This window comes from Selaginella moellendorffii, unplaced genomic scaffold (genome assembly GCF_000143415.4).
Source record: "Selaginella moellendorffii unplaced genomic scaffold, v1.0 SELMOscaffold_4, whole genome shotgun sequence".
Taxonomy (NCBI): Eukaryota; Viridiplantae; Streptophyta; class Lycopodiopsida; order Selaginellales; family Selaginellaceae; genus Selaginella; species Selaginella moellendorffii.
In genome coordinates, this window is record NW_003314265.1 from 3,466,879 (window position 1) to 3,494,115 (window position 27,237).

A 27,237-nucleotide genomic window follows, 5' to 3' on the forward strand; every position below is an offset into this window, starting at 1 on the left:
GCAAAAGAAAATTAAGAGCTAAGCTAGGAATGCTCAACTAAAAACATATAGAAATTCCTACTTTATATTCATTTAGCTAAGTACAAATGCTAAACCCAATTTACTAACACTTGAATAAGAAGGACTACTGAAGGGAACCAATAGTACTGACTTCTTGCTATCATGGCAATAAGGAAAAAGTGTCTGTAAAGATTAATCGACAAACATCTTTCAATACCCAAAGTCACATTCACAACAATTTGATAAATTAAAAAACTCCACAAAAGTATCATTTCAATTGTGACTTTATATTGGGATCTGAAATATAGAATGTGGCCTTAGAACTTCCTACAAAACACAGTAAATCTCCTTTAGGACTATGACTATCTAGTGCACCAGTTGGACTGATGTTCAAAAAAAACCAGTCAACAATAGATCACTTTGAAGCACAAAGTTGGGAGGAAGACAAAATAACTTATCCTTGATATGACTTTAAGCATAGTCTTCTGAAATTGCATGTGGCAATGCAGGATGGCACCAGTCAGCTTGGATCAAGCAATCACGCTCCATGAGCTTGTGGCTCCAGCAGATTGAAACGGCAGCCAAGTGCCTGAAATCATGCCGGATGTCCAAATGCCACCAAGAGATCCAGCATCCAGCCGCCAAACGTCTTCTCCACAACGGCACAACAAGATGGTGGAGCGAGACGTGGTGTGGTGGACGGGATGGTGGGTGCCACTACGGGCATCTATCATGCGCTTTCCACAATCATCAACAGAAGCTCTTAGCTGAAGTATGGCTTTGACAGAGTTTCTTGGGACTTATTTTGCGCCTTGGTCTTCACCTCACAACCCCTGTGATTTGCAGACAACCTCAAAGCACTACATGGGCATCTACCACACACTTTCCACAATCCATCAACAAGAGAGCTTTCTTGGCCTTGGCCAGAGACCCTTAGCTTACAGGCCTACGCTTTGTAAAGGCCAATAGTGGAAGCGTGGAGTTTTGAATATAGAGGATTACAAAGCGTCCGCCAGAGCCCCTTGTAAAGGCCAAGAAAGCTCTCTTGTTGATGGATTGTGGAAAGTGCGTGCTAGATGCCCAAAGGACGTACCAAAGGGGGTACGTTCTTCAAGAGCTTATTGTTATTTTCTCCCTGCAAAACGCGACTCGTGCCAGTCCGTAGGCCCAAACGATTGTGATAAACTTCTGCATGTACGATACTCTCTACAACTACTGGAACGCTTAAAGGTGGATTTTTTCTTAGTTTCAAGTCCTTGGAGCATGTTTACTTTAAGGCCCGAGTGGTGACTTGATCTCCGGTGGAGTAGCAGGAATTGCTGCCTCAACAGGTAAGAGTCTTAAGATCGATTACGTTTGATTGCCATCGTTCCTGTTTTCAGCGGTGTTTCCGATCGATTTGGTAAAGAGAAGGATGCAACTCGAGGGCGATCGGAGATAGACACCGGCTTACAAGCCTGGGGCACATTGTTCTCACCCAAGGCTACGCTGGGTTGTACAGGGGGATTTTGCCCGAGTACCTCAAGGTTTTTACGGGCGGGATTGTGGCGAAGGAGAAGAGGTTGGTCCCCGATTCATTTCCAACTGTCAGATATTCTTGAATCGACGGCCTTGGTTGAATTTCCATGTTGCTAGCAAATATCTAGGGTTCTTGCGATGGATGGGAAGAGTTCGCGGCTTGGCGACAGCAGCGATTCGATGCGCCGCACCAGCTTCGGCAGCGCCGCCGCGGGCGCCCGATCAGCAGGCGGCTGCTCTGGTGTCGGCGCTGAAGGTATGTGGCAGCATAAGGGATTTGCGCAAGGGCAAGGCGATCCACGCCCAGGCGGTGGAGAGCAAGCAGCTGGGGATCCATGTCGTCAATGCGCTGGTGGACATGTACGCGAAATGCGGCAGCATGGAGGATTCCCGCCGCGTGTTCGACAGCATTCTTCACCCAAACGTGATGTCCTGGAACGTTTTGATGCTGGGCTACGTCTCCAATGGCGAGAGCGATGTGGCTCTGGATCTCTTCGAGAGGATGCAAGCCAGGCGGTCGGGCTGCAAGCCAAACTCCAGGAGCTTCATGGCCGCGTCCAAGGCTTGTAGCAGCCTCGCGGCGAAGGAGGACGCTGTTTTGGTCGATGGGAAGCTCGTCAAGGAGGCAAGTCTCGAGACCGGCAGAGGCATCCATTCTCAAGCCAAGCAGATGGGACCGTCTTGCAGCGAAGACGTTTTCCTCTCGAGCTCACTGATCGATATGTACTCCAAGTGCGGCAGCATGCTCGATGCTCGATCGGTCTTCGATGAGATGCCACGGCGAGACGTGGTCTCCTGGAACGCTTTGATACTGGGCTACGTAGAGAATGGAGAAAGCGAGGTTGCTCTCGAGTTCTTTGGGAAGATGGACTGCTCGCCAAACTCTCGGACTTTCGTTGCTGCTGCCAAGGCCTGTGCGAATCTAGCAGTGAAAGAGGAGGCCACTCAAGAAGATGGAAAGATGGTGAAGACGAGGAGCCTGGAGAAGGGGCTCGCTGTTCACGCTGGAGCTATGGCAAGCCACTGCTGTGGAGATATTTTCGTGGGGAGCAGCCTCGTGGACATGTACTCGAAGTGTGGGAGCATGGCCGACGCGCGGATGGTTTTCGAGAGCATGCCTCGTCGTGATGTCGTGCTCTGGACGAGCTTGATGCAAGGCTTTGTGGACAACGGGGAAAGCGAGCTGGCTCTCGTGTTCTTCGAAGATATGAAGCTATCCGGGTGCTGTCCAAACTCTCGAACGTATGTTGCTGCGCTTGCCGCCTGTGCGAGCTCGGCAATGCGAGAAGAAGCGGTGGATGTCGACGGGAAACTCGTGAAGAGAAAGAGCTTGGAAACTGGGGTGGCTATCCAGGGTGAAGCTTCAAACAACAGGTGCTGTGAGGACGTGTTCGTGGGGAACACATTGATCGATATGTACGCGAAGTGTGGGAAGCTAGAGGAAGCTCGCAAGGTCTTCGATGGCATGGCTGGCCGAGACGTGGTTTCGTGGAACGCAATGATCCAGGGATCTGTTGGAAGTGGAGACAGCAAGCTGGCCTTGGAGCTGTTCTTCGGCATGGAGAACGATCCGGACGAGAGAACGTTTATTGCTGCGCTCATGGCCTGCGTCCATCTTTCAGCGTCCGAACAACCTGTTCCGCGAGAAGATGGAAAGCTACTGCGAATCCAGAGCCTAGAAAAGGGGATGGAGATTCATTCTCTCGCCACGAAGCTTGGATGCTGTGAGCACAGATTTGTCGGGAGCAGCTTGGTGGACATGTATGCCAAGTGTGGAGATATGGTGAAAGCTCGAGCAGTTTTCAAACGCATGCCTAGCCGGGACGTTGTCGTTTGGACGAGCTTGATCCAGGGATATGTAGACAACGGTGAGAGCGAGCTCGGGCTGGAACTCTTGGAGAGCATGGACTGTGCTCCAAACTCTCGGACTCTTGTAGCGGGACTTACGGCCTGTGGGAACGTTGGGTCCAGTGAAGCTGGAAGGAAAATCCAGGCTGAGCTTTACAGGCGTGGGCTGGAAGACGACCAAGTTGTGGGGACGTGCATGGTAAACTTCTACGGGAAGTGCGGAGTTATGAGTGCGGCCGAGCACTTGTTTGGATCTCTGGCAGTCCGAGATATCGTCGCCTGGAATGCAATGATCACAGGATTCGGCCAACAGGGCGACACGTCGCGCGTGTTCGAAGCCTTTCGCGAGATGCGAGAAGATGGCGTGCGAGCAAATGCGATCACGTTTGTCTCGGTCATCACTGCTTGCAGCCACGGCGGCCTTGTTGAACGAGGCAGGGAGTTTTTCCAGGCAATGGACCCTGACTCTGGCATTGTTTGCGGAATTCATCACTACAGCAGCTTGGTGGATCTCTTCGGGCGTGCAAACCGACTGGAAGAGGCCGTGAAAGTCCTCGAGAGCATGCCTTTGAGAGCGGACGCTGTGGTTTGGAGGAGCGTCCTCGGGGCCTGCCGTAAGTGGAAGAACGTGGAAGTGGGGAGGATAGCGTTCGAGGCACTGACGAAGATCGACGAGAAAGACTCGGCTGCGTACGTTCTGATGGCGAGCATCTACCGGAGCGCGGGGCTGTGGGAGGATCATGATAAGCTCAAGACTATACAGGAGGCGGCCTTGAAAGCGGATAGGAAGAGTTTAAGGATTCATCTACGAGCAGATTGATCTTCATCAAGCGGTCACACGCTCGATGCTGTTGTATTACGAACTGGAAGCTAGAAAGGACGGCAGCAACATGGTGGACGACCTAGAGATTCGATTGCCAGCATCCACAGAGCTGGGAACCAGCTTTGTGGGTTGCCGCAAAGTACACAGGAAAGTCCAGAAGAACGCGTAGAAGAAGGCTGCCACGAAGATGGCGACGCTGACAAGTGTTGTCACGCCTCCTTGGTCCTGTTCGCTACCACCTTCTCCGTCTCTTCTAGGCCTATGCGGCGGCGTAGCAGTGCTCGAACAGGTGTTGATCAGTGGCAACCCACAGAGCTGGTTCCCAGCGAAGAGAGCCGCGTCCATGGACGAGAGTTGCGGGCTGTCAGGTATCCGTCCCACCAGGCTGTTGTTGGAGACGTCGAAGATGGTGAGAAACGAGAGGTCCGCCACGGACGATGGTATGGAGCCATTCAGACGATTGCTCGCGAGCGCCAACCTGGAGAGATTCCTTGCGTTTCCCAGGGACTCGGGAATGGGGCCGGTTAACTGGTTGTGGCTCAGGTCCAGCACCTGGAGATTGTAGAGGTCGCCGATGGCCGCCGGAATGCTTCCACTCAGCTGGTTGGAGGAGAAGTCTATGGTTGTTGGGAAGGCGAAGCCAGCATAGACGAGGCTTTGCGCGTGAACCAGCGGGTAGGTGGTGCTCATGTTGTAGAGCTGGACGTTGGCAAACAGTCGGCCGATGCTTGCGGATATCTCGCCCGAGAACCTGTTAAGCGAGAAGTCCATGGCTCGTAAGTTCCTGAGCCGGGGAAGCCAGTCCGGGATGGAGCCGCTGAAGCTGTTGTTCGAGAGGAAGAGGAACTGCAAAGTCGAGACGTTTTGCAGCATGGCCGGGACTTTTCCAGAGAGGTTGTTCGATCCAACGTCGAGGCCGATCAGCGAGCTCATCTTGCCGTAGGAGGCCGGGATGGGACCGACGAGCTCATTGCCGGAGAGCGAGAGAATGAGCAGGCGGCTCAAGTTCCCGAAGCTGTCCGGGAGATTTCCAGAAAACTTGTTCTGCTCCAGCCAGAGAACAACCAGCTCCGTGCAGTTGGAGAGTCCGGAAGGGAGCTCCCCACCGATGTCGTTGCCATTGAGAACTAGCTGCTGGAGATGCGAGAGCTTCGAGAGCTCGCCTGGGATGGTTCCAGTCAAGTCATTGCCGTTGAGCCATATCTCTCTGATGTTCGAGCAGTTTCCAAGCTCCGGAGGTATAGAGCCACTGAAATGATTCCTCAAGAGAACCAGCAGCCTCAAGTTCGTCAAGCTTCCCACCCTCGCTGGCACTGTCCCGTTAAACAAGTTTTGCGAGAGGTGCAAAGTCTCGATGCTCGCAAAGTCGCCATCTTCCAGCTCCAGTGGCCCGGAGAAAAAGTTGATTCCAGCGCTTAAAACCGAGAGCTTGTGTAGCCTTCGCAAGCTCGGCACCCTGGAGCGAATTGTTGGAGATATCCAAGTACCTGAGCTCCAAGTTCTTGCTCCAGATATCAGGTAGATCTCCACTAAACCTGTTATACGATATGTCCAGGCGCGTCAAGTTCGTCATCTCCCCGAAAATCTCTGGAATGGAGCCGCTGAGTTCGTTGTGCGAGAGCTCCAGTGCCTCCAGTCCCAGATTACCTCCCATGGAAACGCTCCCAGTCAAGTTGTTGATGGACAGGTTGAGCGATTGCAGCGTGAAGCTAAACTTTGGAACTCCAGCCACTCCCAAGAAGTTCCCACTGAGGTCCAAGCTTTCCAAGCTCTCGAGGCTGGAGAGGTTTGCTGGGACCTCTCGCAGAGAATTGGAGCTCAAGTTGAGGAGCTTGAGCTGTGTGTTCTTGCAACCAGCCACCTCCAGCGAGGAGATGTTATTTTGTGAGAGGTCCAAGCGAGCCAGCGATGGAAGCTTGGAAGGAAGAACTCCCGAGAGATTTAACCTGGACATAGCGAGGCCCTCCACTCGGTTGTCCGAGCTCCACTCCACACCGCGCCATGCTCTTGGATTGGCGGTCTCGTTCCACACTTTGATGCCAAGCCTGTCACCGAGAGAGAGCAGAGTCTGTGTGTCGTTGGCGATCCCGGATGGATTCGTGGGGCACTGCGACCGAGATGTTGGGAGAAAGACGAGTAGAAACAAACCCAGCAGCAAATTGGAGAGATACATGGCCGATACTTCTTATTCAAACCAACTTATTCTTTCATGTCTAGTAATCTATTCATCCAGAGTGCAGTCGTCGATGAAAGACCAGGAAACTCCACAAGCTATCATCAAAGATGAACGCTCAGGAATATAGAATGTGGCCTTGGAACTTCTTTTGATTCGGACCGTGACTTCACCAGTTGGACTGGACCGACTGATGTTCAAGGAAAACCAAGTCAACGAGAACCTAGAAAACGTTGAAACGCTCGTGCGAGATCAAGGAGTCCGACCGAAGTTATCTGACAGTTGTTGTCCAAAGGACTTGGCGTGTTTTGTTACAAGGTTATTTTATGTGAGTTTTGCATTTCAGATTCGTGGAGACGACCTTTTAGAAGCCTTTCGAAAGCATTTGAGCAGAACAAAAATAAATTACCTATTGGAACTCTGCTCGGACGGCTCTGAGATCCATCAATCTCTTCTTAAGCGATTCCAGGACGCGCACCACCAGTCTCTTCTTCGTCAGCCTGAACTGTACCGCGATCCTGCTCGTCTCCGCCAGGGATTTGTCCGAGAGCTTCGCCTCGTCCTCCTCGATGGTCGTCTTGAACTGGTTGAAAACGATTGCTGCCAGGCCACAGAGCGTTCGCAGCACTCGCTCCTCGTTGTCACTGCTCACCATGCTCTCCACCCCCCAAGCTTGTAACGAGACGAGCTCTCTGCGCTCGAGTGGCTCCTGGCTCTCGGCATGGAGGATTCTCAGCGCTGCCAGCAACCGGCCATCAACCTCCTCCGGACCTCCAAGCGTCACCTACACATCAAAACAATGAGTTCTAGCTACTTCTTTTTCTCGCAGAGAGTAGCTGTGAACCTTTTGTGATTCTCCACTATCAGCGAGACCAAGTTGTTTGAGCCGGTCCACTTGCCAAGAAGCCGGAGATGAAAATGGTGGCGAGCCCGTACGACTCAAGCCCGCTATCATCCTGGCGTTCTCCATCAAGCTCCCATCGTACCTCAGCTCGATGCGATCGTGTGGATTGTCAGGGATGACAAAACCGTAGTCTAGCAAAAGCAGATCATTGCTGAGCGGGCCATAGTTTAGAGTGATCGCTGATCCCTTCTCCAAGTTACGTTTAGTCACCACCTGAAAGAAAAACACGAGTTAAATGATTGATGTGTTTGGAAGGTAGAGAACAAGGAACGACGAACCTTCAAGAAGCTGACATCCTGAGCATCTCTCGACAAGTCCTCCTCGATGTGAGCATTCGGCTGGAAGCTATGATTGCACATATCAATCAGAGGAAGCATCATTGCCGAGCAAAGCTTGTTGGTGACACCGTGAATCCGGAAAGCCCGGCTCGAGACAGCAGCCATTGCCCAGCCGAGCGCTCCCGAATCAACAGACTGACCAGCAAAAGGATGAACTTCTTCCGGCAGTGATTCTAGCTTGGCCAACTCGGCGGAGAACTGCAAGAGAAATCGGCACCTCTTTTTCACCTGAAAGAGAAAGGCAAAAATGCGATTGAGATTTAAATCCAGATAGCAAAGTTGACTCACTTGATGTGTAACAGGTGCGTAGTCGATGCTCTCAATGTCTACTCCAGAGAAAAAAATCGGAAGAGTGAAAGAGTGTGGAAGCATGCTGATATATGGCCACCAGTAAGATCCTTTCTGAGCTCTTTCATACAAAAGCTTGAGGCCCAGCCTCATTGCCCAAAGCTCCTCTATCAGTTCCTGGCAAGACGAGGTCAGTACCAGCGAAACAGGAAAGGAAAAAAAGAACTTTAAGGTCGACTAGGCCTACCTGGAACTCGATTAGCAATCTCGCAAATCACTCCCTCCGATGGCGCTAAAACCGCAGCATTCTCGGGATCAGGCATCGGCATTGGAACTCTTCGCGGCAGAGTGATTATCGTGGAACCCTGAGGCAAATCCTGAGTCGCCACAAGCCCCATACCGTGAGAAGATCCACTGTGAACGACATGGAGGCCGCTCCACACAAATCCCCCCTGATTCTTCACCCAGCCCCGGAGATCCACACTGGCAGCGAAGGCCGAGGCCGCGGAGCTCCAGCGCCTCGCGCCGTGGACCGGCATTCTCGCCCTAGCGCCTGGCGCCATCGCCTGGGAGCAGCAAAGAACCACCACACCTCTCATTTTCAAAACCCCCCTAAAAACCTAAAGTCTTGGATTTTGAGCTGGAAGAGGAAGCGCGCCCAAAGGTATGTATGTTCTTCCGCGCCCTGGCGCCGATCCTCGCCTCGATCGATCGCATCCTATCCATCGCTTGCTCGCATTCTTTGCCATCAGATGGAGGACGATAGCAAGCGGAAGTGGGACGATCTCTCCGGAGACGAAGGCGCTTCCGAGGAGGACGACGATCTGGACAGTGATGACGAGGAGATGGCTGGAAGGGCCGCGTATGAGAAGCTCCTTCCAGAGGCCAAGGATCAAGTAGGAGATGCCAAGCCCAGCCTCAAGGACATGGAGATCAAGATTTGCTGCGTGTGCCGCGCCAGGGTCACTGGTTGGGTGGGTCTTATGGCTCACGCCAGGACCTTCAAGAAGAAGTACGTGGCTCAGCATCGCGGCTATCACAAGGCCCTTGTGGAGGTGATCGATCCCAAGCCGCAAGATCGCGGGAAGAAAGTGGAGCTCGCCGAGGCCCGGGTGAGCTCCAGGGTCTTGCTCGAGGATCACAAGAAAGTGGTCTGGCCGCCGGTGGTGCTTGTGGATTGCTCGAGCGTGGAGCAGGCTCGGAGCTTGATCGAGGAGAGTGTGATCGATCAAAGTAAGTGCCAGTGTTTTCTTTTCTCTTTTCATTCCTAACTGGTCTTCTTGCTTTAGTTGAGAGGGTCTGCGAAGGATTTCTTGTTGTCTGCAAGAAGATCCCTCTCGCTTTGACGCTGCTGCGCTGCTTGATGGAGCCGTGTAAGGTGCTCCAGCCGGAAGACATGGCGCGGATTGATCCGGAGAGAAAACTGGTAGACTGGTGCGCTATGAGTTTGGATGAAGCTGCTAGCTACATGAAGGATCTCAACATGGTGCGAGCTTCACTTTCTTCTTGTTTCTGCTTTTATAGCTCCTTTTGTTCTCTGTGTCAGGATGACGAAAAACTTGCTGACAACGTGAAGGCTCAAAAGCTTCAAAGCTGGAAGCTCGAGGTCGCCCAGGGGAAGACAACTTCGCTGAATTCGAATCTAGCGAGCTTGCTGAAGCTCCGTGAGGACAAGCTGACGGAGCTACGACAGAGACACCAGCCCGGTGATAATTCTGAGGCTCTTAAGGTGACAAAGACTCTCTCTTTGGTTTTCTTACTTTGTTGTCTTGTAGCTCGAGATCCAGCGAAAAATGCAGCTCTTTGAGGAGCAGCTGAACCACAAGGAAAAGCAAACCGCACATCAAATGGTTTTGAGGAGAGCCAAGATGGTTAGGCAAAGAAACGAAGCTCTCAAGCAGAAACAACATCTGGAGCGATTGCTGCGGAAGCAAGCCAAACAAACGTGAGTTCTTTTTTTTTTCTCTCCCTCTCTTTTTCTCGATTCGCGATCAACATCCGCTGCAGCTCGGAGAAAATGGAGCAGCTGAAAGGCAAGCAACAAAGGGATGAGGAAGAGCAGCGCAAGTGTTTGGAGAAAATTGAATCGGACTTTCGGGGTGAGGAGTTAATGCTTATCACACAACACGAAAATGAGCTCAAGCAGGTGAATTGACTTCGTAGCTTGCCGAGATTTGATTGCTTTTCTTTGTCAGCTCCAAGAGGCGGTGGAGAAAGAGACGAAAATGGCACTGGACGAGCTGCTGGATAAACAAAAGCGGGCCAAGCAAGAGCAACAGAACTCTCCAAAAGTGAGTCGCTTGCCAACACTTAAAATTTCTCATTTCCCGTGTGGTTCCTTCGCAGGAATGCATTGTTTGCACGAGGCAGTTTTCATCGGAGCTAAGGAGGGCAGTTCTCGTCCCATGCGGCCACTACACGATGTGCATCGAATGCTGCTCGGGAATCTGGAACCTCCGCAAGCCAAAGTGCCCCGCAAAGTGTCCCGTCTGTCGTATGGTGATCGAGCTCAAGCCCGAGGTCACCTACGAGTGAGCAACGTACAACATCAAGGTCGGGTATTAGCCTCTTTTCCAGAGCGTCTTCTTCACTATTGAGCTCAGCCTCTCTTTCATTTAAGCAGGAAAAGTCTAGCGAGACAACTATCGAAACTTACAGAAGTTAAACAAGAACAGGAAAATTCTAGCGAGACAACTTTCGGAACTTAGAGAAGTTTAGCAGAGATATATGATATAGTCCGGTCGGTCCCCCGACAAATTTTGTACACTCCAACACTACTATTCTCTAGCTTATAAAACCATGGAAGATCCCCCAAATGCTTTGCACCAAAAAGTTAAAGCCACTATGCATAGTTCCAAGTTCTTGTTGATCCTGAAAAAAGCCTTGATTCAGAAAAGCTCCAACTTACCGGAGTATAATGTACGTATGGTAGATAAATATCAGTCGAAGAGCTTGATAGGCTTCTTGTTCTGGACGGTCCGGCAGTGGGGACACTCGTGGTTCTTCTTCCACAGCTCGTCCGCACACGGCTGGCATGACTTGGCATGCTTGCAGGTGATGTAAAACACCTTCGGCCTTTCGGGGCCAAACTCTTCGAAACAAACCTGGCACTCCTGGAAAAAAAAGTTTGGATAAAGAAGCATTAGAACAAAGTTATGCTTTGATCACAAGATGAAGAGACTTACAAGCCCAAGGACGGTCTCCATCTCCTTGTCCAGAGCTTCCTGGCCGACGTTGTAGCTGTTCCACGCTGCCTCCTTCTTTGCAGCGCGCTCCTCCAGGAGCTTTGCAACGCACAAAGAAAAACCTGCTTTAGGAAAAAAGGAGAAATACAAACTTGCTTACCTTCTTCCTCTCCTCCAAATGCCGCTCTTTCATCTCCCGCAACTTGAACTCATGCCTTGTCTTGATTTCGTCAAGGCCCTTCTGCGCTTCGGTAGCAATAGCCACTTGAGTTCTAGCGCGCATGTCTCTGCAAGGATACGAAACATTCACAGTGAGCGAGATAGACCAGAGAATGCTTCTTACGCCATAGCCAAAGCTTGCTGCACTCTAATATTACTCTCCAGAGACGAGTTCTCTCGACGAATGCGAGCCATCTCATCTTCTTCGTCTTTGAGGTTCTTGTTGATTTCGGCGCGCATATTCATCTCTTTCTCGGTGAATTGCCTCAATCGCTCGGCCTTCTCCGCTTCAAACTGGTCTATCATCCGCTTTTTCTGTCACAGAGATACATACGACCGCATCAGAATACGAGAAGAAACGAAAGAAATGAAATGGACAAAGCACTGCCTACTTGTTCTTCGTGCCTTTTCCTATTCTCCTCCTGCCGGCGCTCCTCGGCAGCATACTCCTCGTCCACGGCCATAATCTCTGCCTTGCGCTTGTCCATGGCAGCCTCATCGGCCGCCAATTTTCTCTTTTGCTCGTTCACCGATGCTAGCAGCTCGGCTTCAATCTTCTGGTTCTCCTCGCTAGCCTGTAAAGAAATCCTTTCATCAAGCTCATACTTGAAGAGAAGAAAAGAAGCGGCCTTCCTCACCTTCATCTTCTCTCGCTGCGACTTCATCACTTTCTCTTGGAAACTCTCCTCCTTCCAGTTCCTCACCAGTCTTTTCTTCCTGTCTAGCTTCTTCATCTCGTGCGGCTCCACCAAGTATCCATAGAGCTCCTTCTTCTTCTCGCCATAGCGGACCTCCTGCCGCTCGTCACGCCCCCACTCGTCACGCCCCCTCTTGCGATCCTTGAACGCATCATGGAGAGCCACCGCGTCAATGTACCCAGCGTCGCAATCCGGGAAGACGACGAGGTAGCGGCCCTTGTGCCCTTCCTCCTTGTACACGGGAACAACCCTGCGGATCGCGATCTTGGGCGCCACTGCGCTCACAGCACTTCTTACCTCCGCGGCATTGAGGCCGATGCTCTTCCCAGTCTCCGGATCATGCCCCAGCCCCGTATTTTCCAGCAGCACGCACGGCGGCCACACGATGAGCTTGTCCGCGCCGTAGCTGTTCGAGAGGAAGCAGCGAGATCGATCGATCGATCGATCTCAAACAAGACAAGAATCCAGAATCATACCTTGCCTGCATTCTTCCAGAACGATCGCGCGCGTATTGCAAGAATGCCCCGATGCTGCTCGATCGTCTTAGATTCTAGGAACTCTCCCTCGCTCCCTCTAAAATCCCCTAAGGAATCGTTTAAACCCTAAACAAAATTATTGCTACTGGATATTCTCGATTCAAACGATAGTAAGCACTTAATATATATGAAGCTAACCTCAAAACGTTTTCGTTACATTTTACGTGCTTTCAAGGGTCCTCCAAAAGAGAGAAAAATAAGATCGTCTTCCCACTCCTAAGTAGTTCTCTATTACCACGCTGAAGCAGTCCAATTTCCATCCTAAACAGCCAAGAAAAAAAAAATGAGAGAATTTTCGGCAATAAACTTGAGAGGAGCTTTCACAGTACTTGTTGCTGATAAGCTTGAGGGTACCCAGCGTAGCTTTGTGCCGTTTGCGGCTGCTGGGGATAGCTGCTATAGTTATAGTCCGTAGCCTGCGAAGAGTTTCTATGATTTGTAAGAAGCGTGACAATGAAACCAAAACGTTCTTACCGGGTATGCTTGGCTCCATTGTTGTTGAGGTTGCTGCCAGTTTTGGTAGCTCCACTGCGCTTGTCCATTGGTATAACCAGCGACGGCGTTGGAACCGGTCTTGACGAGCTTGCTCCGATCAGAGACGGCGCTGTCCAGTGACGAGCGCTTCTTGGAATCGCTGGACCTCGAGTACAAGAATGCCTGTCGATGCCGCAGCTCAGCCCTCTTACAGTCTTCTACAGTCCCATAAGAATCCAGAAACTGCCGCAAAAACCATACTACAAATGTGAGTGCTTACGATAAAGGAGTAAGAAGTCACAACCTCAAGAAATAAACTCGATATCTCCTCACGATCAGATGATTGCAAAGCAGCGTCCGAGCCGCTGCTGAGTATAGCACGTTCAATGATAGCCTCGAGTTTTGGTATGTCCTTCTCGGGAGAGAGTGTCTCAAAATGGATCGCAGCCTGTAAAGAGATTTCAGCGAGTATACCAAATGAGAAGAAAAAGAAAAGGAGAAAGAAACTTACCTCCAAGATAACTTTGGAGTTCGGTAGTTTCTCCAATGCAAGGGCCAAGATCTCCTTCGATTTATCTGAGAGTCCGGCCTAGAACACACACTGTCAGAAAGGAAAGCATCAGAAGTTCTCACCTCAGAAAGGAACCGGATATATTGAATATACAAGAAAGACAAAACTCTCGATTCCTCCTTCGCTTTTTCCACTTCCAAAGCAGATTCATAGATGGCACAAGCGCCGTCAATATTCCCCTAGATTACAAAAATACGCTTAGCATCGTATGAAAAATGGGACAAATCCATGTACCTGTCTTTTCTCAAAATTTGCGTGCTTAGAAATAACCTCAAGAAGCCCGGGAGCTATTTCAGAGCTGAGAACGCTATACTCTTTTCGAGCGCCTGCAGCATCTCCCCTGCGTTCTTTAAATCTAGCAGCGTAGATATGTATCTCGGGTCGTCTCTGCAATACAGAAGATGTCAGAAAAGAACGTAGAACTCTTCGATAAACCTTGACAAAAATGTGTAGTGCGCGATCCAAAGCATCATCAGCTATCTCAGATCGAGATTTTGCTTCCATTGTATGAATATAGCGAATCCAATACTCCGGATAATTTGCACAGGCGATCACACATCTCTCGTATGCCTTCACTATCTGCAATTAAAATACATTAGTTTCAGCGTCAAGTAGGGAAAAGACTGCATTACCTTGTCAAAGTCACCTTCTTTTTCCAGAAAATCCAAATAGCGATGCCAGTTGAGTAGTTGCAAGTCATCTAGAGGCTTGACATGAAAATACGGCCTTCTTATAGCGGTTTCATACTCTCGAATTTTTGCATCCCACTCCTTCGTCGATTTATATAGCTCCTCTCTTCTTCTAATAAACCTTTCAACTTCTGGATCCTTTGGGGCTTCTGCAGTTTCATCAGCTCCTGCTTTATCTATTTGCTCGGGAACAGTATTATCGGCTTCTGCGCTATCTTCAGGACCTTTCAGTTCCGCTATGGGTCGATTGTTGGCTAACTCCTTGAAGCTGAAAGAAAACATTAGCATGCAAACTGTTTTAAGGATTTTCTTACTGTGAGAAGTAGCGATCCAAAGCTTGAAGGGCTATCTGTAAAATCCGTGTATACAACTGAGTGATGCCTACCCAGTTCGAATGAGAATACTCAAAATCAATGTACTTGTCCCAAAGCTGATGCGCCAGGTAGTCGGTGCCGACGTGCGAGAGTCCACGCTCAAACAACCTGAAAAAAAATTAAAAAATGAAAAAGATAGTTGTTATCCCATCGAAGTTGATAAAGGAAGAAAAAAAAACGTAAACGTAGCATGAGCCTGACCCCATCAAAGAAGGCATATCTTCCAGCAGAAGGCAGGGACCTTGCTCTTAAACAGCTAAAGTTACCTTCCTACAACACCAGTGGTGTTCACCGCGATTGCCGACGGCACCAGTTTGAAGGTATGTTGCCAAGAAGCAAAGAGAAAAGCAACCAGCCCACTAAGAACATGAGAAAAACGAAAAGACTGAATGCGAGGACGAACTAAAAAAGGAAAACCATGCTCAAACCGTTTCGCCAACCTTCCCTCTGGAGAAAAACATTTAAAGTAGGATGAAAGCTGCAGAAATACCAGCCAACGGTTAGAAAGAAACAAAGAAGCTAGACAGCTCAGGGATTGACAAAGCGAAACACTGCCCAGTCAGGATAAAGAAAAATGCCACCGGCGTGCTAAAGTTTACCTCCTCAGCGCTTCTGGATCTTCGGGCTTGGCCGCCGAAACAAAGGAGCAGTAGTGCACCCATATGTCGACTGAGTGCGTCACGGCTTTCACAGCCCTCTCGTAAACCTCGATGGTCTTCTCGGGCGTTGCCAGCCGGTTCTCATGGTCCGCGTATTTTTTCCAGTAGCCATAGCACAGAGGAAACTCGGCCAGGAACGTATCATAGCACTGGCGAAACTTGACTATATCATCCTGGAAGAGAAAAGAAGAAACGAAAGCTTTAGAATTGAGAGACTCAAGAACTCCAAAAAAAGAAAAAAAAAAAAAAACGCACGAGCTTCTCAGTCTCTTGAATCAGCTGCGTCCATGAATTAAAGTCCGCTGGATTGGCATTCACGATGCCCCACAGCCTCTCTTCCTCGTTGCTTGGAGCTGGAAAAACCAATCCTCTCAGGCTAAAAGCTCTAAAAAAACCTGGAACACATACCTAGGACTTCCTCGCCGTTTTGATCCACAGCCACGCTCCGGTGATCATACTCCACGGCCTTGTCAGCGGCCGCGGCGCCATAATCCTGCATTCGAGTCCCAGCGTACTCCTGACCATCCATAGCCGAGCTTCTAGACGTAAGAACAAGCGAGCTCAATCAAGCGCGGCTAGGAATTCTCTCCAGAACTAGGACTCGCAGAAATCCACGCAATACCTGGAAATCCTAGAGCGCGCCGCCCGTCCCCAATGCTCTCATGCAGCGATTGCTCGATCCCAAACGCATAGCATTTTTATTTCTAGGGTTTGTTGGGCAGAAACGAAATGAACCGTTGGATTGCGATAACCATCCATAAGATTGAAGCAATCCCAACCGTTGGAATTTGACACCCAGTGTCGTCTACTACTAGTTCTGCTGTGACTGCTTCGTCTCTCTCCCCACCTTCCTGAGACACAGGAGAGAAACTGAGATGGAACAAAGATCCAGAGAGGGAGGAACGAAGTAAAAGAGAGAAATCACTAACCAGAGGCCGATGGTTGGGCCGACGATACTCTGGTTTGGGAGTGGCTGGCCAGCAACGAGTCCAGGATCACTAACCAGAGCAGCTGAGAGTGCAGAAAGTTTGGAGGCAGATGCTCAGTGATTGTCAAAATCGAGACGACAATCTCGAGGTGCTGCCACAAGTTATACAGAACCTTGTCGATCAGGTAAGTTTTGTCTACTGGTTAGCTCAGTGCAGCTCTGATCTCCTCTTCATCTTGCTTGTGTCAAATGGATCCTACCGCTAGGAAAGCAAATTAAAGCAGCACTACTGTAAAACGTACTGCTGTTATTCGTTTTCTGAGTTATGCCGCCAGCAACTACCTCCATTCTGATCACCTAAGGAATTGTTTAGTTCACATTCAAATAAAAGAAAAAATAACTTCACCTCAGTTCTCAAGCGTCCAGGCTTATGAGCATAAGTCCAAGCTTTGTTCCACGCTCTTGCTCTTAGTGGGGGCCGAGCACAGGTAATGGAGAAGGTAGTCGTTTTTGGAAGCGGCTGTTGCAAGTTGTTCCTGCAAGCTGGCAATGGATTTAAGCAGGGACTTGAGAGCAGGCATGAGTTCCCTGTTCTTCGACTGGATTGTTCTGCCATGCACAGTGCAAAGTTCCTGGAACAAATCCAACTTAGCACTGAAAACTGGACTCCTAACTTGATACATACCAGGCACCATCTAAGTAAGAACTCCAAATGAGGTGTCTTCTCCAGGTACTGCGCAAGTGCATCAATGAGTGTTCCAAGGTACGAAAGTGAGACGTTCGAGACAACATCACTAATCGCAGAGATATCTACGGCCTCGACGCATTTTTGAATCAACAGTGGCTCGTTCAGCCGGAGTGCTAACAACAATGCTCGTGAATAGCGCTTGCTTTCCAGTGCATCGTTGATTGCCTACACAAAAAGGCAACAACAAAAAAGCTTCACCCAGTGAGCTCCTAAACAACAATTGTACCTCCGGTGTGACATCCATATCGAGATCGGTGGGATCAAAGACAAGGTTGTCCATTGAGTAGATGAGCAGGCCTTCCGTTGTTGCAGCTGCCCAAGATCTGCCAGTTGGAGAGATTCTGAGACACTTGGTGCGTATAATTGGCCTCGCAGCATTGGTCTGTGCCCCTGGTAGTCCCTGCCCCAACTTGCCTCTAACTTGACCATCAACACCGGCCTCGTTGTCGCTGTCATAGTCATCGATCAGATCTATAGGACCTGCTGCAGTCATTCTCTTCGAGTTTAGAAAGTCGAGAACACCATCCAACGAATAGTTGTGAGATATCTGAAACCTTCGTAGCAAAACCTGCACAGACGATATGTCGTAAGCATGAAAGCCAAGCGAGCTTGTGAGTGATAAATACCTGGTCCGCGACGTCGTACATGCAAATGTACTTGCTGGTTCCTCCAGCAAGCAGTAGGCTCCCGTCGGCTGAGTAAGACATGGTCGTAAAGCATTTCCCCGAGCTCGAGTTAGCGGCCGTTCTTCTGTCGCTCATCAATCTCCCTCCTGCAACATCACGCCTGCCTTCTATCGTACCCATAAGCAAGCCGTCAATCGGGTCCCAGAAGTGGATCTGACCATCAAGTGTTGAGCAGGCCAGTTGCTTTCCGTCCGGACGGTAAACCACGGTGAGCACGTCATGCGTATGAGTGAAGGTTTCAACCCCACCCTTGCCTTCAAACACATCCCACAAGCGCACGGTTTTGTCCCATGACGAGGAAGCCAAGAATTCCTGTCAAGACGTGTTAGAAAGTGGAAAGCATTGTCGCGTAGGAGTACGCACGTCTGTAGGAGAAAAGGCCAAACCATGAACCGGTCCCTCGTGACCACTGAGGACGTCCACTAGCCGCGCTGTTTTCATGGACCAAACGTATATCTAGCAAGAGCAGTAAAGAAATGAATCGAGAAAAAGGAAAGCGAGAAGATACCTGGAATGTGTCGAGCGTCCCAGCACAGATAATCTCTCCACTTTGGTCTGCAGCCAATGACACAAACTGCGTGGGTGCTGGCGTGGTGAAGGTCCGGAAGTTTCGATAGCGCATCAGATCCCATGCACGTACAGTGCCATCGAGAGATGCGCTCAGCACGGCATTACTTCCGGCCAAGAACAACACTGCGGTCACTGCATTTGTGTGCTCGGCAAAAGTGACGAAACAGAATCCAGACGCAGCATTCCACAACTGCAACACACCACAAAGGCATAAGCGACGGCGCAAGAAGAGACTGATCACATCACAACCAGACCTTTACTTTGTTGTCATCAGCGCCGGTGGCAATCAGCTGCGAATCCGGTGAATATGCAACACAGTTGACGTCGAAGTAGTGACCTTGCTGCTTGAGTATATAAGTCTCTGAGCGCCAGTCCCACACCAGTAGCTGGCCCAGTTTTGCACAGCCGAAAGCTACCCAGTTTCCGGTCCTGTTGAACACTGCGGTGGTTATCTTCTCTTTGGAGATGGATAGCAGATGTATGCACGTAAAGTCGGGCATCTGGTAGATCCCAAACACTCCAGATGAGAACCCGGCAACCACGATGTTGAGGCCACTGTGGTAGTCGCACGCCGAGAGCCTTCCATGCTGGTGGAACAAGCGCTTCTTCACGAGCTCCCACTGGCCTTTATCGGGACGTAGAACAGGTAGCTTTCCCTCCTCCTTTCGAACAAGGCCATCGGATTCTTCCAAGCCCTCCTCCTCGAGAGCTGATTGGTAAACGTGTGAAACCGAGGAGTCAAGTGATCCAAGCAAATACCTTGCAAAGCTACGTCCTCCTTCTGGCGCTTCCTCGACTTTCCTTGATCGTCAGCGCCATCGAGCGCGGGAGCTGGCAGCTCTTGAGCCGGGTGGAACACCCAGTGACACAGCGCGCCATCCTTGGAGAAACTATAAGCGCCAATCCCGCCCTCGGTGCTCTCGGTGAAGAAGACGCCATTGACAACGTTGCGGTGCGCAGAGAGTACGACCGGCCTGTTGCTCTGAAGCGTGAAGATCCTCACCGCGAAGTCCTTGCAGCCGCAGATGATCCAATTGCCGTCGGGGCTCCAGCCGAGGCAAGTGATCGTGTCGTGGCTGCTGGAGAAAGTGTGGAGCAGCTGGAACGCCATGAACTCCTTGCGGCACCCGGGCGTCCTCCACACCTGGAGCAGCCTGCCCATGGCCACGGCGAAGAGCGATCCATCGGGGCTAAATCCGAGCGCCGTGACGGGCGCCTTGAAGGACATCCGGTGGAGGAGAATGCGGCGCGCAAGGCTGACGAGAATGCAGCGGCCGCTGGCGTCGATGGAGAGCAGCAGCGCGCCATTGGGGGAGACGGCAACCCTAGACACATCGCCGCCATTCTCCACAGGCAGCGTCCAGCACTCGGATTTGCGCAGCTCCGTGACAGAGATGCGATTGCCTACTGGCGACACCAGCGCGGCGCTCCCACCGGCAAAGGCGACATTGCCCCCACGATATGGGGCGCCCACGAGATTGCTAAACCTGTAAGCGTTCATCGGTATAAACCCTAAATCTTAGTCCCAGTTAAACCGTTGGATTGCAATAACTATCCATAAGATTAAAGAAAATCCCAACCGTTGGAATTTGACACCCAGCGTTCGTCTACTAACTCTCGTGACTATCGGCGCTCCTAGTTCTGCTGTGACTACTTCGTCTCCCTCTCCACCTTCCTGAGACACAGGAGAGAAACTGAGATGGAACAAAGATCCAGAGAGGCAGAAACGTAGTCAAAGAGAGAAATCACTAACCAGAGGGACTACCGTGTTCGCGGTATGGATCGGAGCTTCCGCTCGAGGTGCTGCAAACAATCTGTCAGGATTTGTGTTTTCTTAAATCCTTCCCGAACCTTCTTTGTCGCCCGCGATGAGAATGCCTTCGAAAGTCTCGATCAACAATGCTCTGTAAAGGCAAGTAGAAAGGTTTGCTTTGGTTCTGGATGTGATCACGTCAAAGGTTACCTTTGCAGGGAGTATAACCCCGTCGGGAAGGCTTGGAATATGAGGATGATTTGAGGGGCATATGTAGTTTACGCAGCTGTTGAGAATTATATGGAATTTCGTTTAGCTCCCTGGCAGTAAAAGCTTGCACTTTCACTTACAGAACGTTGTGTGGTACAGCAGCTCCTCGATTCAAAGTGAGGAATCCATTTAAGCCTTCGCTGGAATCATCCACGACCACGATTTTGAAATGAGCACGTCAATTTCCTTCATAGGTACCTGATTATTGGATTTATTGCGCAGATTCCCTCCGTGTCCTCGACGCAAGCGTATATGTATGTAGCAAGAGGTTGGTGACAGCAGAGGAACAATAACTCCTGGTCTATGCTGTTTCTTTTGATCTCTGACGCCTGTGACAGCGAATATGAGAACAAACGCTACATATCGAAGTCCAGAGAACTCACCGAAAGCGTCCCTTCTAGCTTTCTCGTTTCTACAAGAAGACGCTCTACGTTGATGAATGGTAGTTTTACAACACCCTGCAAAAGTAAGAGCTCAACCAGATGCAAAACTGTAATGAGATCGTTGTCATACCTGCCATGGGTATTGTTTTCCGTTCATATCAACAACAAATTCTGCACATAGTAATTGCAGATCAGGTGAAATCGTTAAGTTCATAGTCTGCTTTACCTTCAGGATAAAAATCTATCAAAGGTGACGCTGGATTTGTCATCAACAACCGGTAATACTCAGGTAAAGCCCATGCACTGTATCCGAGGAAACAACGAAGCATAAAGCAGTAAGCTAGAAATAAGATGTTACCTTGATGCGGGTAAAACGCCCATAAGCATATCAAAAGGTTTCAATGGCTTGCCAGCCTCAAAACAGACTTCTATAGCACCAAGTCCTGCTAAATCCGATGCAAAAGGAGCATAATGGTAGGGGTAGTACCTGCACGTCGTCACCATCATTTTACTTGCATGTTAGAAAATGGCAAAGGAATTACGTACAAGCATGAGAACGATTCGACTTTTGCTACACTTCCAACACAGGATTAAAAATCACCATTGCCACGAGCTCACTCCTCTGTAATAATAATGCAATATCCAGCATAATCCCTCGGTGTACTTTTGCGCCTGAACACGGAAAGCGCAAAATGAGAGTTCTCTAAGATACTACTAAAACTGTCTTACTACCAGGCCCTTTTTAAGCTCCTCAGAGTACTCAGAGCCAAACTTCTCTTCGTAGTACGTTGCCTTCCAGCTCTGCAAATGACGAGTTTAGTTTTTAATGAATAAAACCTTTGGATGCATACACTTACAGCTAAGTCCGCAGGACAAGTGACGCTTGAAACGTTCTTCTTCTCGTCAAGCGGGAAAAATGTTGGACAACCCCGAGATTATAATTGAAAAAAAAAACCATTACTTTCTGAAACTGCTTTTGGATTATACCGTCCTCAATCTGGCCGAGCATCTCAAGAAAGTACTCAAGGCTTCTCAAGTTCACCTGAAATTTTTATCGCTTTCAATACAACTTAAATAGAGAACGAACAGGCACTCACCTCGCCATTTTCCGTCAAATACCCGTTCATATTAGTGAATTCTCGCTTGTAAACACTTAAAAGCATGCCGATTGCTCCCTGACAGATTTGTAAAGTAGCAAGTAAGAAAAATTTCTAATTTCAGACGAGAAAACCACTTACTTGTCGAATGTCTAGTGTTGGTAAACCCGGAAGAAAATCGTTGCCAACAAAAAAACAAATGAAAACAAAATCGTCCACTATGCGCTCAAAATCTGCATCTGCTATCTTGAGTTCAAGTTCCAAATACTCTCGAAGGAGCCAAATGTGAAGGAACTGTGCAGAACAAATGAACACAACGCCGCAAAGTACAGTGCTTACTTGATACGAAACATCTTCCGTCTCTTCAAGTGTACTTTTCTGTGTTCCATCACAATGTTTAGCAATATGTCCAACTTCGCCACAGAGGTAGCACTTTCTAGGACATGGCACCTTAAAATCGAGTATCAGAAGAGATTAGACGTTTAGCTAAAGTGTACCTCGCGTAAAATAGAGAAGTGCACTTCATGTGTAGCAAGCGCTAGCATAATCAAGTCAGCGTCCTAAAAGGCCCCAGCGACAGATACTTAGAAACTCTAAAAGAAGCACGGCATAAAATCCATTCTCGCAAAGACGATACCAGGCCATAGAGGCAGTGCCGAGTGTTTGGGTCGAAGCCAGGAAGATTTCTTTGCATGCGAATGAAATTAAATATTTTATGTTCGCCTTCACCCGGAACATTAGCATCGGATAATATAACCTGTAGAAAGACAAAATATTAAAAACTAGAAAAGGGAAAAGAAGAAAAATAACTTACTTTCATCCTTTGCCAACCAGGACTTTCGCTTAAACGCAGTTGCACATATTGACTCAATGCATCAGAAAGTAAAGCCATGAATTCCGTCCCAGGTGTGATAACATTCGAATCTGACGTTTCTCCTCTCTTCTGGACCTGGAAATGGTAACAGCTGAGCTCCAACAAATGAAACAGGAAACACAAAAACTTCTTACCTCAAGAGCTTCTTTTGCAGCTCTAAACCGCCTCGATCGTTGTTGATTCATCTTAGCCCGCGGAGCAACACCATCTAAAAGTTTTATTTTTCCATCAATGAACAAACCAGAAAAGGAGAATACAAAAAGGAAAGAAACCGATACCAATTGCCATGTACAAAAGTTTCCTGGGCCGAACGATTGCGACAAGACGATCGATGCACTGGAAAATGCAATGGAACACTTCATCATACGACAAAGGAGCTGGCTGCGCTCGCAAGAAAGAGTTGAAATAATCCACTAGCTACAATCAATTCATCATCCTTACCTTGCCTTCTGGATGAAAACACAAATGCACGATCCCATTCATGTCAAGATAGAAATTGTCATACTCCAATCCGCCAGAAAGGGCCGCCAAATCATCCTCCACAGCATCGGCAACGATCAAGGGATAGCGCCGCGTGAGCCAGCGATATAATGCGGGCACTCCCATCGATCGATCCGATCGATCCCTCCTTAAAACCCTAAAATATCTTTCTCAAGCGGCAAAAAGGAGCAAACGACGAATGGCATATTCTCCTTGCCAGGGCAGAATATGCTCCTCTTGCTCTTGGCGAGCAAACGAGCAGCAGCGTCGTCACAGCTCCAGCGCCGGGGTCTCCATTCCCTCGCAGCGTTCGCGGGATCGAGCGAGGATGATCCCGAGAGGATCTCCAGCAAGAGCTACGCCCGCAAATTCGCCGACCTCGACGGCGTGTCGCGAGCCCTAAGCGCGGGCGCATCCTACAGCTCTCTCCTTCAAGAATGCGGCCATCGCCGATCGCTCGCCCAGGGTAAGCTCGTCCACTCCCACATCCTCGAGCAGCGCCGGATGCACATCTACGTCGAGAATCTGCTCGTCCAGATGTATGGCAAATGCGGCAGCGTCGCCGATGCTCTCGCGGTTTTCCACGCGATTGAGCATCCAAACTCGGTCTCCTGGACGCTCATCGTCGCGGCATTTGCCCGGAATGGGCATTACCGGGAGGCGCTTGGCTACTACCGGAGGATGGTGCTGGAAGGATTGAGGCCGGATGGAGCGATGTTTGTGGTGGCGATCGGGGTGTGCTCCAGCTCCAAAGATCTCAAGCAAGGCCAGCTCCTCCACGCGATGATCCTCGAGACCCAGCTGCTGGAGTTTGATATCATCCTCGGCACCGCGCTCATCACCATGTATGCCAGGTGCCGGGATCTCGAGCTCGCCCGGAAGACCTTCGATGAGATGGGAAAGAAAACTTTGGTCACCTGGAACGCACTGATCGCTGGCTACTCGCGAAACGGGGATCACAGGGGCGCTCTCAAGATCTACCAGGACATGGTTTCCAAGTCTGTCAAGCCGGACAAGCCAACTTTCCTGGCTGTTCTCGACGCTTGCTCGAAGCTTGGATCCCTTTCGGAGTTGCGGATGCTTCATCTCGACATACTCGAGCAAAAGATGGCGGCCGACTTGATCATCGGGACTACTCTCGTCAGCGCCTATGGGAAGTGCCGGAGCCTCAAGGATGCCGAGGCGGCCTTCAGCTCGCTCGCCACGAAGAACGTCGTGTCGTGGAACGCGATGATCTCGGCCTACTGCCACAATGGCCGTCCCGAGAAATCGCTCGAGCTCTTCCACGAGATGGAGCCGCAAGAGGTGAAGCGGGACGCTACCACTTTCATGTCCGTGCTCGAAGCTTGCGCCGCCATGAAGTCGCTCCAGCAGGGAAGGCTCGTCCACGCAGCGCTCGAGGGCAGCGGCTTTGATCTAAACTCTTTCGTCGCCGGCACGGTGGTGAACATGTACGCGAAGTGTGGGAGCTTGCAAGACGCCCGCCGAGCGTTCGACAAGATGGCGACCAAGACGACGTGTGCATGGACAACGATGATCACGGCCTATGCACAGCTCGGGTCTCCCAGGAAAGCTCTCGAGCTATACCACGCCATGGAGCCCGAAGGAATGAAGCCGGATGCAATCACCTTCTCCAGTGCTTTGTACGCGTGCTCGGTCGTCGGAGACATCTCTCAAGGCAGGGAAATCGAGGCTCGCACGGTAGCAAGCGGCTATGCCTCGGACTCGATTGTCCAGAATGCGCTCATCAACATGTACTCCAAGTGTGGAAGCTTGGAGTCGGCCAGGAAAGTTTTCGATCGGCTCAAGAACAGGGACGTGATAGCCTGGAACACGATGATCTCCGGGTATGCCAAGCAGGGTGCCGCTACACAGGCTCTCGAGCTTTTCCAACGGATGGGACCGAACGATCCAAAGCCAAACGTGGTGACTTTCATTGGCCTCCTCACGGCTTGCACCAACTTGGAGGACTTGGAGCAGGGAAGAGCCATCCACAGGAAAGTGAAAGAGCACGGCTACGAGTCGGACTTGGTGATCGGCAACGTCCTTCTCAACATGTATACCAAGTGTAGCAGCAGCTTGGAGGAGGCAAGGCAGGTCTTTGAGAGATTGCGTACGAGGGACGTGATAACTTGGAACATACTGATCGTGGCATACGTGCAGTATGGACAGGCCAAGGACGCTCTCGACATCTTCAAGCAAATGCAGCTAGAAAACGTCGCTCCAAACGAGATCACGCTCAGCAACGTCCTCAGCGCCTGTGCTGTTCTCGGTGCCAAGCGTCAAGGCAAGGCAGTCCACGCGCTCATCGCTTCCGGAAGGTGCAAGGCCGACGTCGTCCTGGAGAACTCGCTCATGAACATGTATAACCGGTGCGGCAGCCTCGACGATACAGTGGGGGTCTTCGCGGCTATTCGTGACAAGAGCTTGGTATCCTGGAGCACTCTCATTGCCGCCTATGCTCAGCACGGTCACTCGAGGACGGGGCTGGAGCACTTCTGGGAGCTCTTACAGGAAGGCTTGGCAGCCGACGACGTGACTATGGTGAGCACTCTCTCGGCCTGCAGCCATGGAGGGATGCTCAAGGAAGGCGTCCAGAGTTTCCTCTCCATGGTCGGGGACCACGGCCTCGCTCCAGACTACCGGCACTTTCTCTGCATGGTGGACCTCCTGAGCCGAGCAGGGAGGCTGGAGGCCGCCGAGAACCTCATCCACGACATGCCGTTCTTGCCGGACGCGGTTGCCTGGACGAGCCTACTAAGCGGCTGCAAGCTCCACAACGACACGAAGCGAGCGGCTCGAGTAGCGGACAAGCTCTTCGAGCTGGAGTCGGAGGACGAGCACTCGACCGTGACGCTTCTGTCCAACGTTTACGCGGAGGCTGGGAGATGGGACGACGTTCGAAAGACGAGGAACCGGAGAGCCGCTAGGAAGAACCCAGGCTGCAGTTATATCGAGATCAACGACACGGTGCACGAGTTTGTGGCCGGGGACAAGTCTCATCCCGAGGAGGAGCTCATCGCCGCGGAGATAAAGAGGCTGAGCAAGCAGATGAAGGACGCTGGCTACGTCCCCGATATGAGGATGGTACTGCACAACGTCAAGGAGGAAGAGAAGGAGCAAATGCTGTGCTACCACAGCGAGAAGCTGGCGATTGCTTACGGCTTGATATCCACACCGCCTGGGACGCCGCTCCACATCGTCAAGAACTTGAGAGCTTGTGTCGACTGTCACGCGGCCGCCAAGTTCATCTCCAGGATCGTGGGCCGGAAAATCGTGGTCAGGGACTCCACTCGCTTTCATCACTTCGAGAACGGTTCATGCTCTTGCAAAGACTATTGGTGAGGTAAACTGGTTTTCGTTAGTTTGTTTCTCGGTCCTGACGTTTTAGTACGCTTGACAGGTGATGGAGTTTCTTTTCTTTTTATCGCCTGTGACCAGCCATAGCTCTTCGTCTGGAGGTAAAAAATTTCAGTCATTCATTGCTCTTAGTTTTTGATTCGATTCCATGTTTCTGACTTCGAAACTTATTACTCCTGACAGTTATTTCTATATTGCTTTCAAGTTTCGGAAGAACCGATCATTCCCTCGCTTTGGCGCTCTCTGCAAGAAGGTAAAATGGCTCGTTTATATTTCGCAGCTGTTTTAAATCACCATGTTCTTCTCCAGATGCTTGAAACACAGGACATAACAACTTCAAATAACTGGACTCGTTCGTCCCAAAGTAACTATCACATAGCCATTTACTCTCTCTCTCTCTCTCTCTTTCTCACATAGGATTCTTTTTTCTTCCTTGACAGGCACTGAAGGGAATTCATTCACACCGCCACAACAACATGATTTGAATGAACCCGGATGAGATTTCAATGAGCCACGACGACCATATTGTTTGGGAATTCATATCAAAGCACTGCGTTGGAAGTGGTAATCTAATACAAAGACTTTTAACAAGGAGGGAGGCACGGCACATCCATCGAAATCGTGGGAGTTTAGTTGTCAATCAAGATCATGGAGTTGAACTGGATGTCAAACCATTCAAATCGTTTTTCAAGACCAAATGGTAAGATCCACGACTCTTTAACTTAGCCGTTACAGGAGCCGATCAATCCAATCCATCCAATCGGTCTATTTGCTCTCGATGTTTACAACTT

General features: G+C 50.2%; 9 protein-coding genes across 13 annotated transcripts; 3 read left to right on the plus strand and 6 right to left on the minus strand.

The window, feature by feature from the left end:
* The first annotated feature begins 1,660 nt into the window (after positions 1-1,660).
* Positions 1,661-4,186, plus strand: LOC112344392 (pentatricopeptide repeat-containing protein At2g13600-like). The gene has a single exon (XM_024669040.1). It carries the CDS (start codon positions 1,661-1,663, stop codon positions 4,184-4,186), a length of 2,526 nt encoding a protein of 841 aa, XP_024524808.1.
* Positions 4,187-4,193: 7 nt separating this feature from the next.
* On the minus strand, positions 4,194-6,362 carry LOC112344393 (probable LRR receptor-like serine/threonine-protein kinase At4g36180). The gene is made up of 2 exons (XM_024669041.1): positions 5,837-6,362; positions 4,194-5,751 (listed from the first exon to the last, which is right to left on the minus strand). Exons 1-2 carry the CDS (start codon positions 6,360-6,362, stop codon positions 4,223-4,225), a joined length of 2,055 nt encoding a protein of 684 aa, XP_024524809.1. The 3' UTR covers positions 4,194-4,222.
* A 319-nt stretch (positions 6,363-6,681) lies between these two features.
* On the minus strand, positions 6,682-8,488 carry LOC9654859 (histone-lysine N-methyltransferase setd3). Its single transcript, XM_002964574.2, has 5 exons — positions 8,140-8,488; positions 7,893-8,059; positions 7,545-7,832; positions 7,207-7,479; positions 6,682-7,146 (listed from the first exon to the last, which is right to left on the minus strand). The coding sequence occupies exons 1-5, from the start codon at positions 8,453-8,455 to the stop codon at positions 6,772-6,774; spliced, it is 1,419 nt and encodes a 472-aa protein (XP_002964620.2). The 5' UTR covers positions 8,456-8,488; the 3' UTR covers positions 6,682-6,771.
* Positions 8,489-8,527: 39 nt separating this feature from the next.
* Positions 8,528-10,708, plus strand: LOC9654860 (E3 ubiquitin-protein ligase BRE1B). Its single transcript, XM_002964180.2, has 8 exons — positions 8,528-8,556; positions 8,645-9,125; positions 9,182-9,378; positions 9,439-9,621; positions 9,668-9,837; positions 9,900-10,038; positions 10,088-10,183; positions 10,239-10,708. The coding sequence occupies exons 2-8, from the start codon at positions 8,645-8,647 to the stop codon at positions 10,425-10,427; spliced, it is 1,455 nt and encodes a 484-aa protein (XP_002964226.1). The 5' UTR covers positions 8,528-8,556; the 3' UTR covers positions 10,428-10,708.
* LOC112344487 (vicilin-like seed storage protein At2g18540) lies at positions 10,606-12,571 on the minus strand. Its single transcript, XM_024669373.1, has 7 exons — positions 12,471-12,571; positions 11,935-12,400; positions 11,689-11,871; positions 11,421-11,611; positions 11,238-11,364; positions 11,078-11,176; positions 10,606-11,005 (listed from the first exon to the last, which is right to left on the minus strand). The coding sequence occupies exons 1-7, from the start codon at positions 12,479-12,481 to the stop codon at positions 10,832-10,834; spliced, it is 1,251 nt and encodes a 416-aa protein (XP_024525141.1). The 5' UTR covers positions 12,482-12,571; the 3' UTR covers positions 10,606-10,831.
* Positions 12,572-12,622: 51 nt separating this feature from the next.
* Positions 12,623-15,423, minus strand: LOC9654085 (pre-mRNA-processing factor 39). 3 transcript variants are annotated; one of them, XM_024669274.1, is made up of 12 exons: positions 15,238-15,423; positions 14,905-15,116; positions 14,579-14,746; positions 14,208-14,532; positions 14,011-14,154; positions 13,810-13,962; positions 13,638-13,754; positions 13,516-13,593; positions 13,309-13,452; positions 13,005-13,247; positions 12,860-12,946; positions 12,623-12,791 (listed from the first exon to the last, which is right to left on the minus strand). In XM_024669274.1, exons 1-12 carry the CDS (start codon positions 15,298-15,300, stop codon positions 12,762-12,764), a joined length of 1,764 nt encoding a protein of 587 aa, XP_024525042.1. In that variant the 5' UTR covers positions 15,301-15,423; the 3' UTR covers positions 12,623-12,761. The 3 variants fall into 3 exon arrangements, with proteins under 3 accessions (XP_024525042.1, XP_024525043.1, XP_024525044.1); XM_024669275.1 differs by having other exon boundaries at positions 15,079-15,116; positions 15,238-15,404; XM_024669276.1 differs by lacking the exon at positions 15,238-15,423 and having other exon boundaries at positions 14,840-14,937.
* Positions 15,424-15,972: 549 nt separating this feature from the next.
* Positions 15,973-19,752, minus strand: LOC9654861 (periodic tryptophan protein 2). 2 transcript variants are annotated; one of them, XM_024669271.1, is made up of 10 exons: positions 18,989-19,752; positions 18,484-18,938; positions 18,168-18,419; positions 18,023-18,115; positions 17,600-17,971; positions 17,200-17,541; positions 16,911-17,138; positions 16,632-16,857; positions 16,227-16,574; positions 15,973-16,148 (listed from the first exon to the last, which is right to left on the minus strand). In XM_024669271.1, exons 1-8 carry the CDS (start codon positions 19,728-19,730, stop codon positions 16,654-16,656), a joined length of 2,688 nt encoding a protein of 895 aa, XP_024525039.1. In that variant the 5' UTR covers positions 19,731-19,752; the 3' UTR covers positions 15,973-16,148; positions 16,227-16,574; positions 16,632-16,653. The 2 variants fall into 2 exon arrangements, with proteins under 2 accessions (XP_024525039.1, XP_024525040.1); XM_024669272.1 differs by having other exon boundaries at positions 16,227-16,582.
* Positions 19,738-23,224, minus strand: LOC112344394 (5'-3' exoribonuclease 2-like). The gene is made up of 21 exons (XM_024669042.1): positions 23,048-23,224; positions 22,885-22,987; positions 22,741-22,814; positions 22,547-22,681; positions 22,370-22,489; positions 22,230-22,292; positions 22,072-22,182; positions 21,874-22,026; positions 21,733-21,810; positions 21,496-21,677; positions 21,254-21,355; positions 20,994-21,122; positions 20,862-20,938; positions 20,766-20,806; positions 20,636-20,710; positions 20,451-20,581; positions 20,333-20,392; positions 20,193-20,268; positions 20,081-20,133; positions 19,983-20,032; positions 19,738-19,904 (listed from the first exon to the last, which is right to left on the minus strand). Exons 1-21 carry the CDS (start codon positions 23,210-23,212, stop codon positions 19,840-19,842), a joined length of 2,043 nt encoding a protein of 680 aa, XP_024524810.1. The 5' UTR covers positions 23,213-23,224; the 3' UTR covers positions 19,738-19,839.
* Positions 23,225-23,313: 89 nt separating this feature from the next.
* On the plus strand, positions 23,314-27,037 carry LOC9654862 (putative pentatricopeptide repeat-containing protein At3g23330). Of its 2 annotated transcripts, none has more exons than XM_024669269.1 (5): positions 23,314-26,432; positions 26,490-26,547; positions 26,630-26,699; positions 26,756-26,810; positions 26,887-27,037. In XM_024669269.1, the coding sequence occupies exon 1, from the start codon at positions 23,315-23,317 to the stop codon at positions 26,429-26,431; it is 3,117 nt and encodes a 1,038-aa protein (XP_024525037.1). In that variant the 5' UTR covers position 23,314; the 3' UTR covers position 26,432; positions 26,490-26,547; positions 26,630-26,699; positions 26,756-26,810; positions 26,887-27,037. The 2 variants fall into 2 exon arrangements, with proteins under 2 accessions (XP_024525037.1, XP_024525038.1); XM_024669270.1 differs by having other exon boundaries at positions 23,314-26,427.
* The last annotated feature ends 200 nt before the right edge of the window (positions 27,038-27,237 follow it).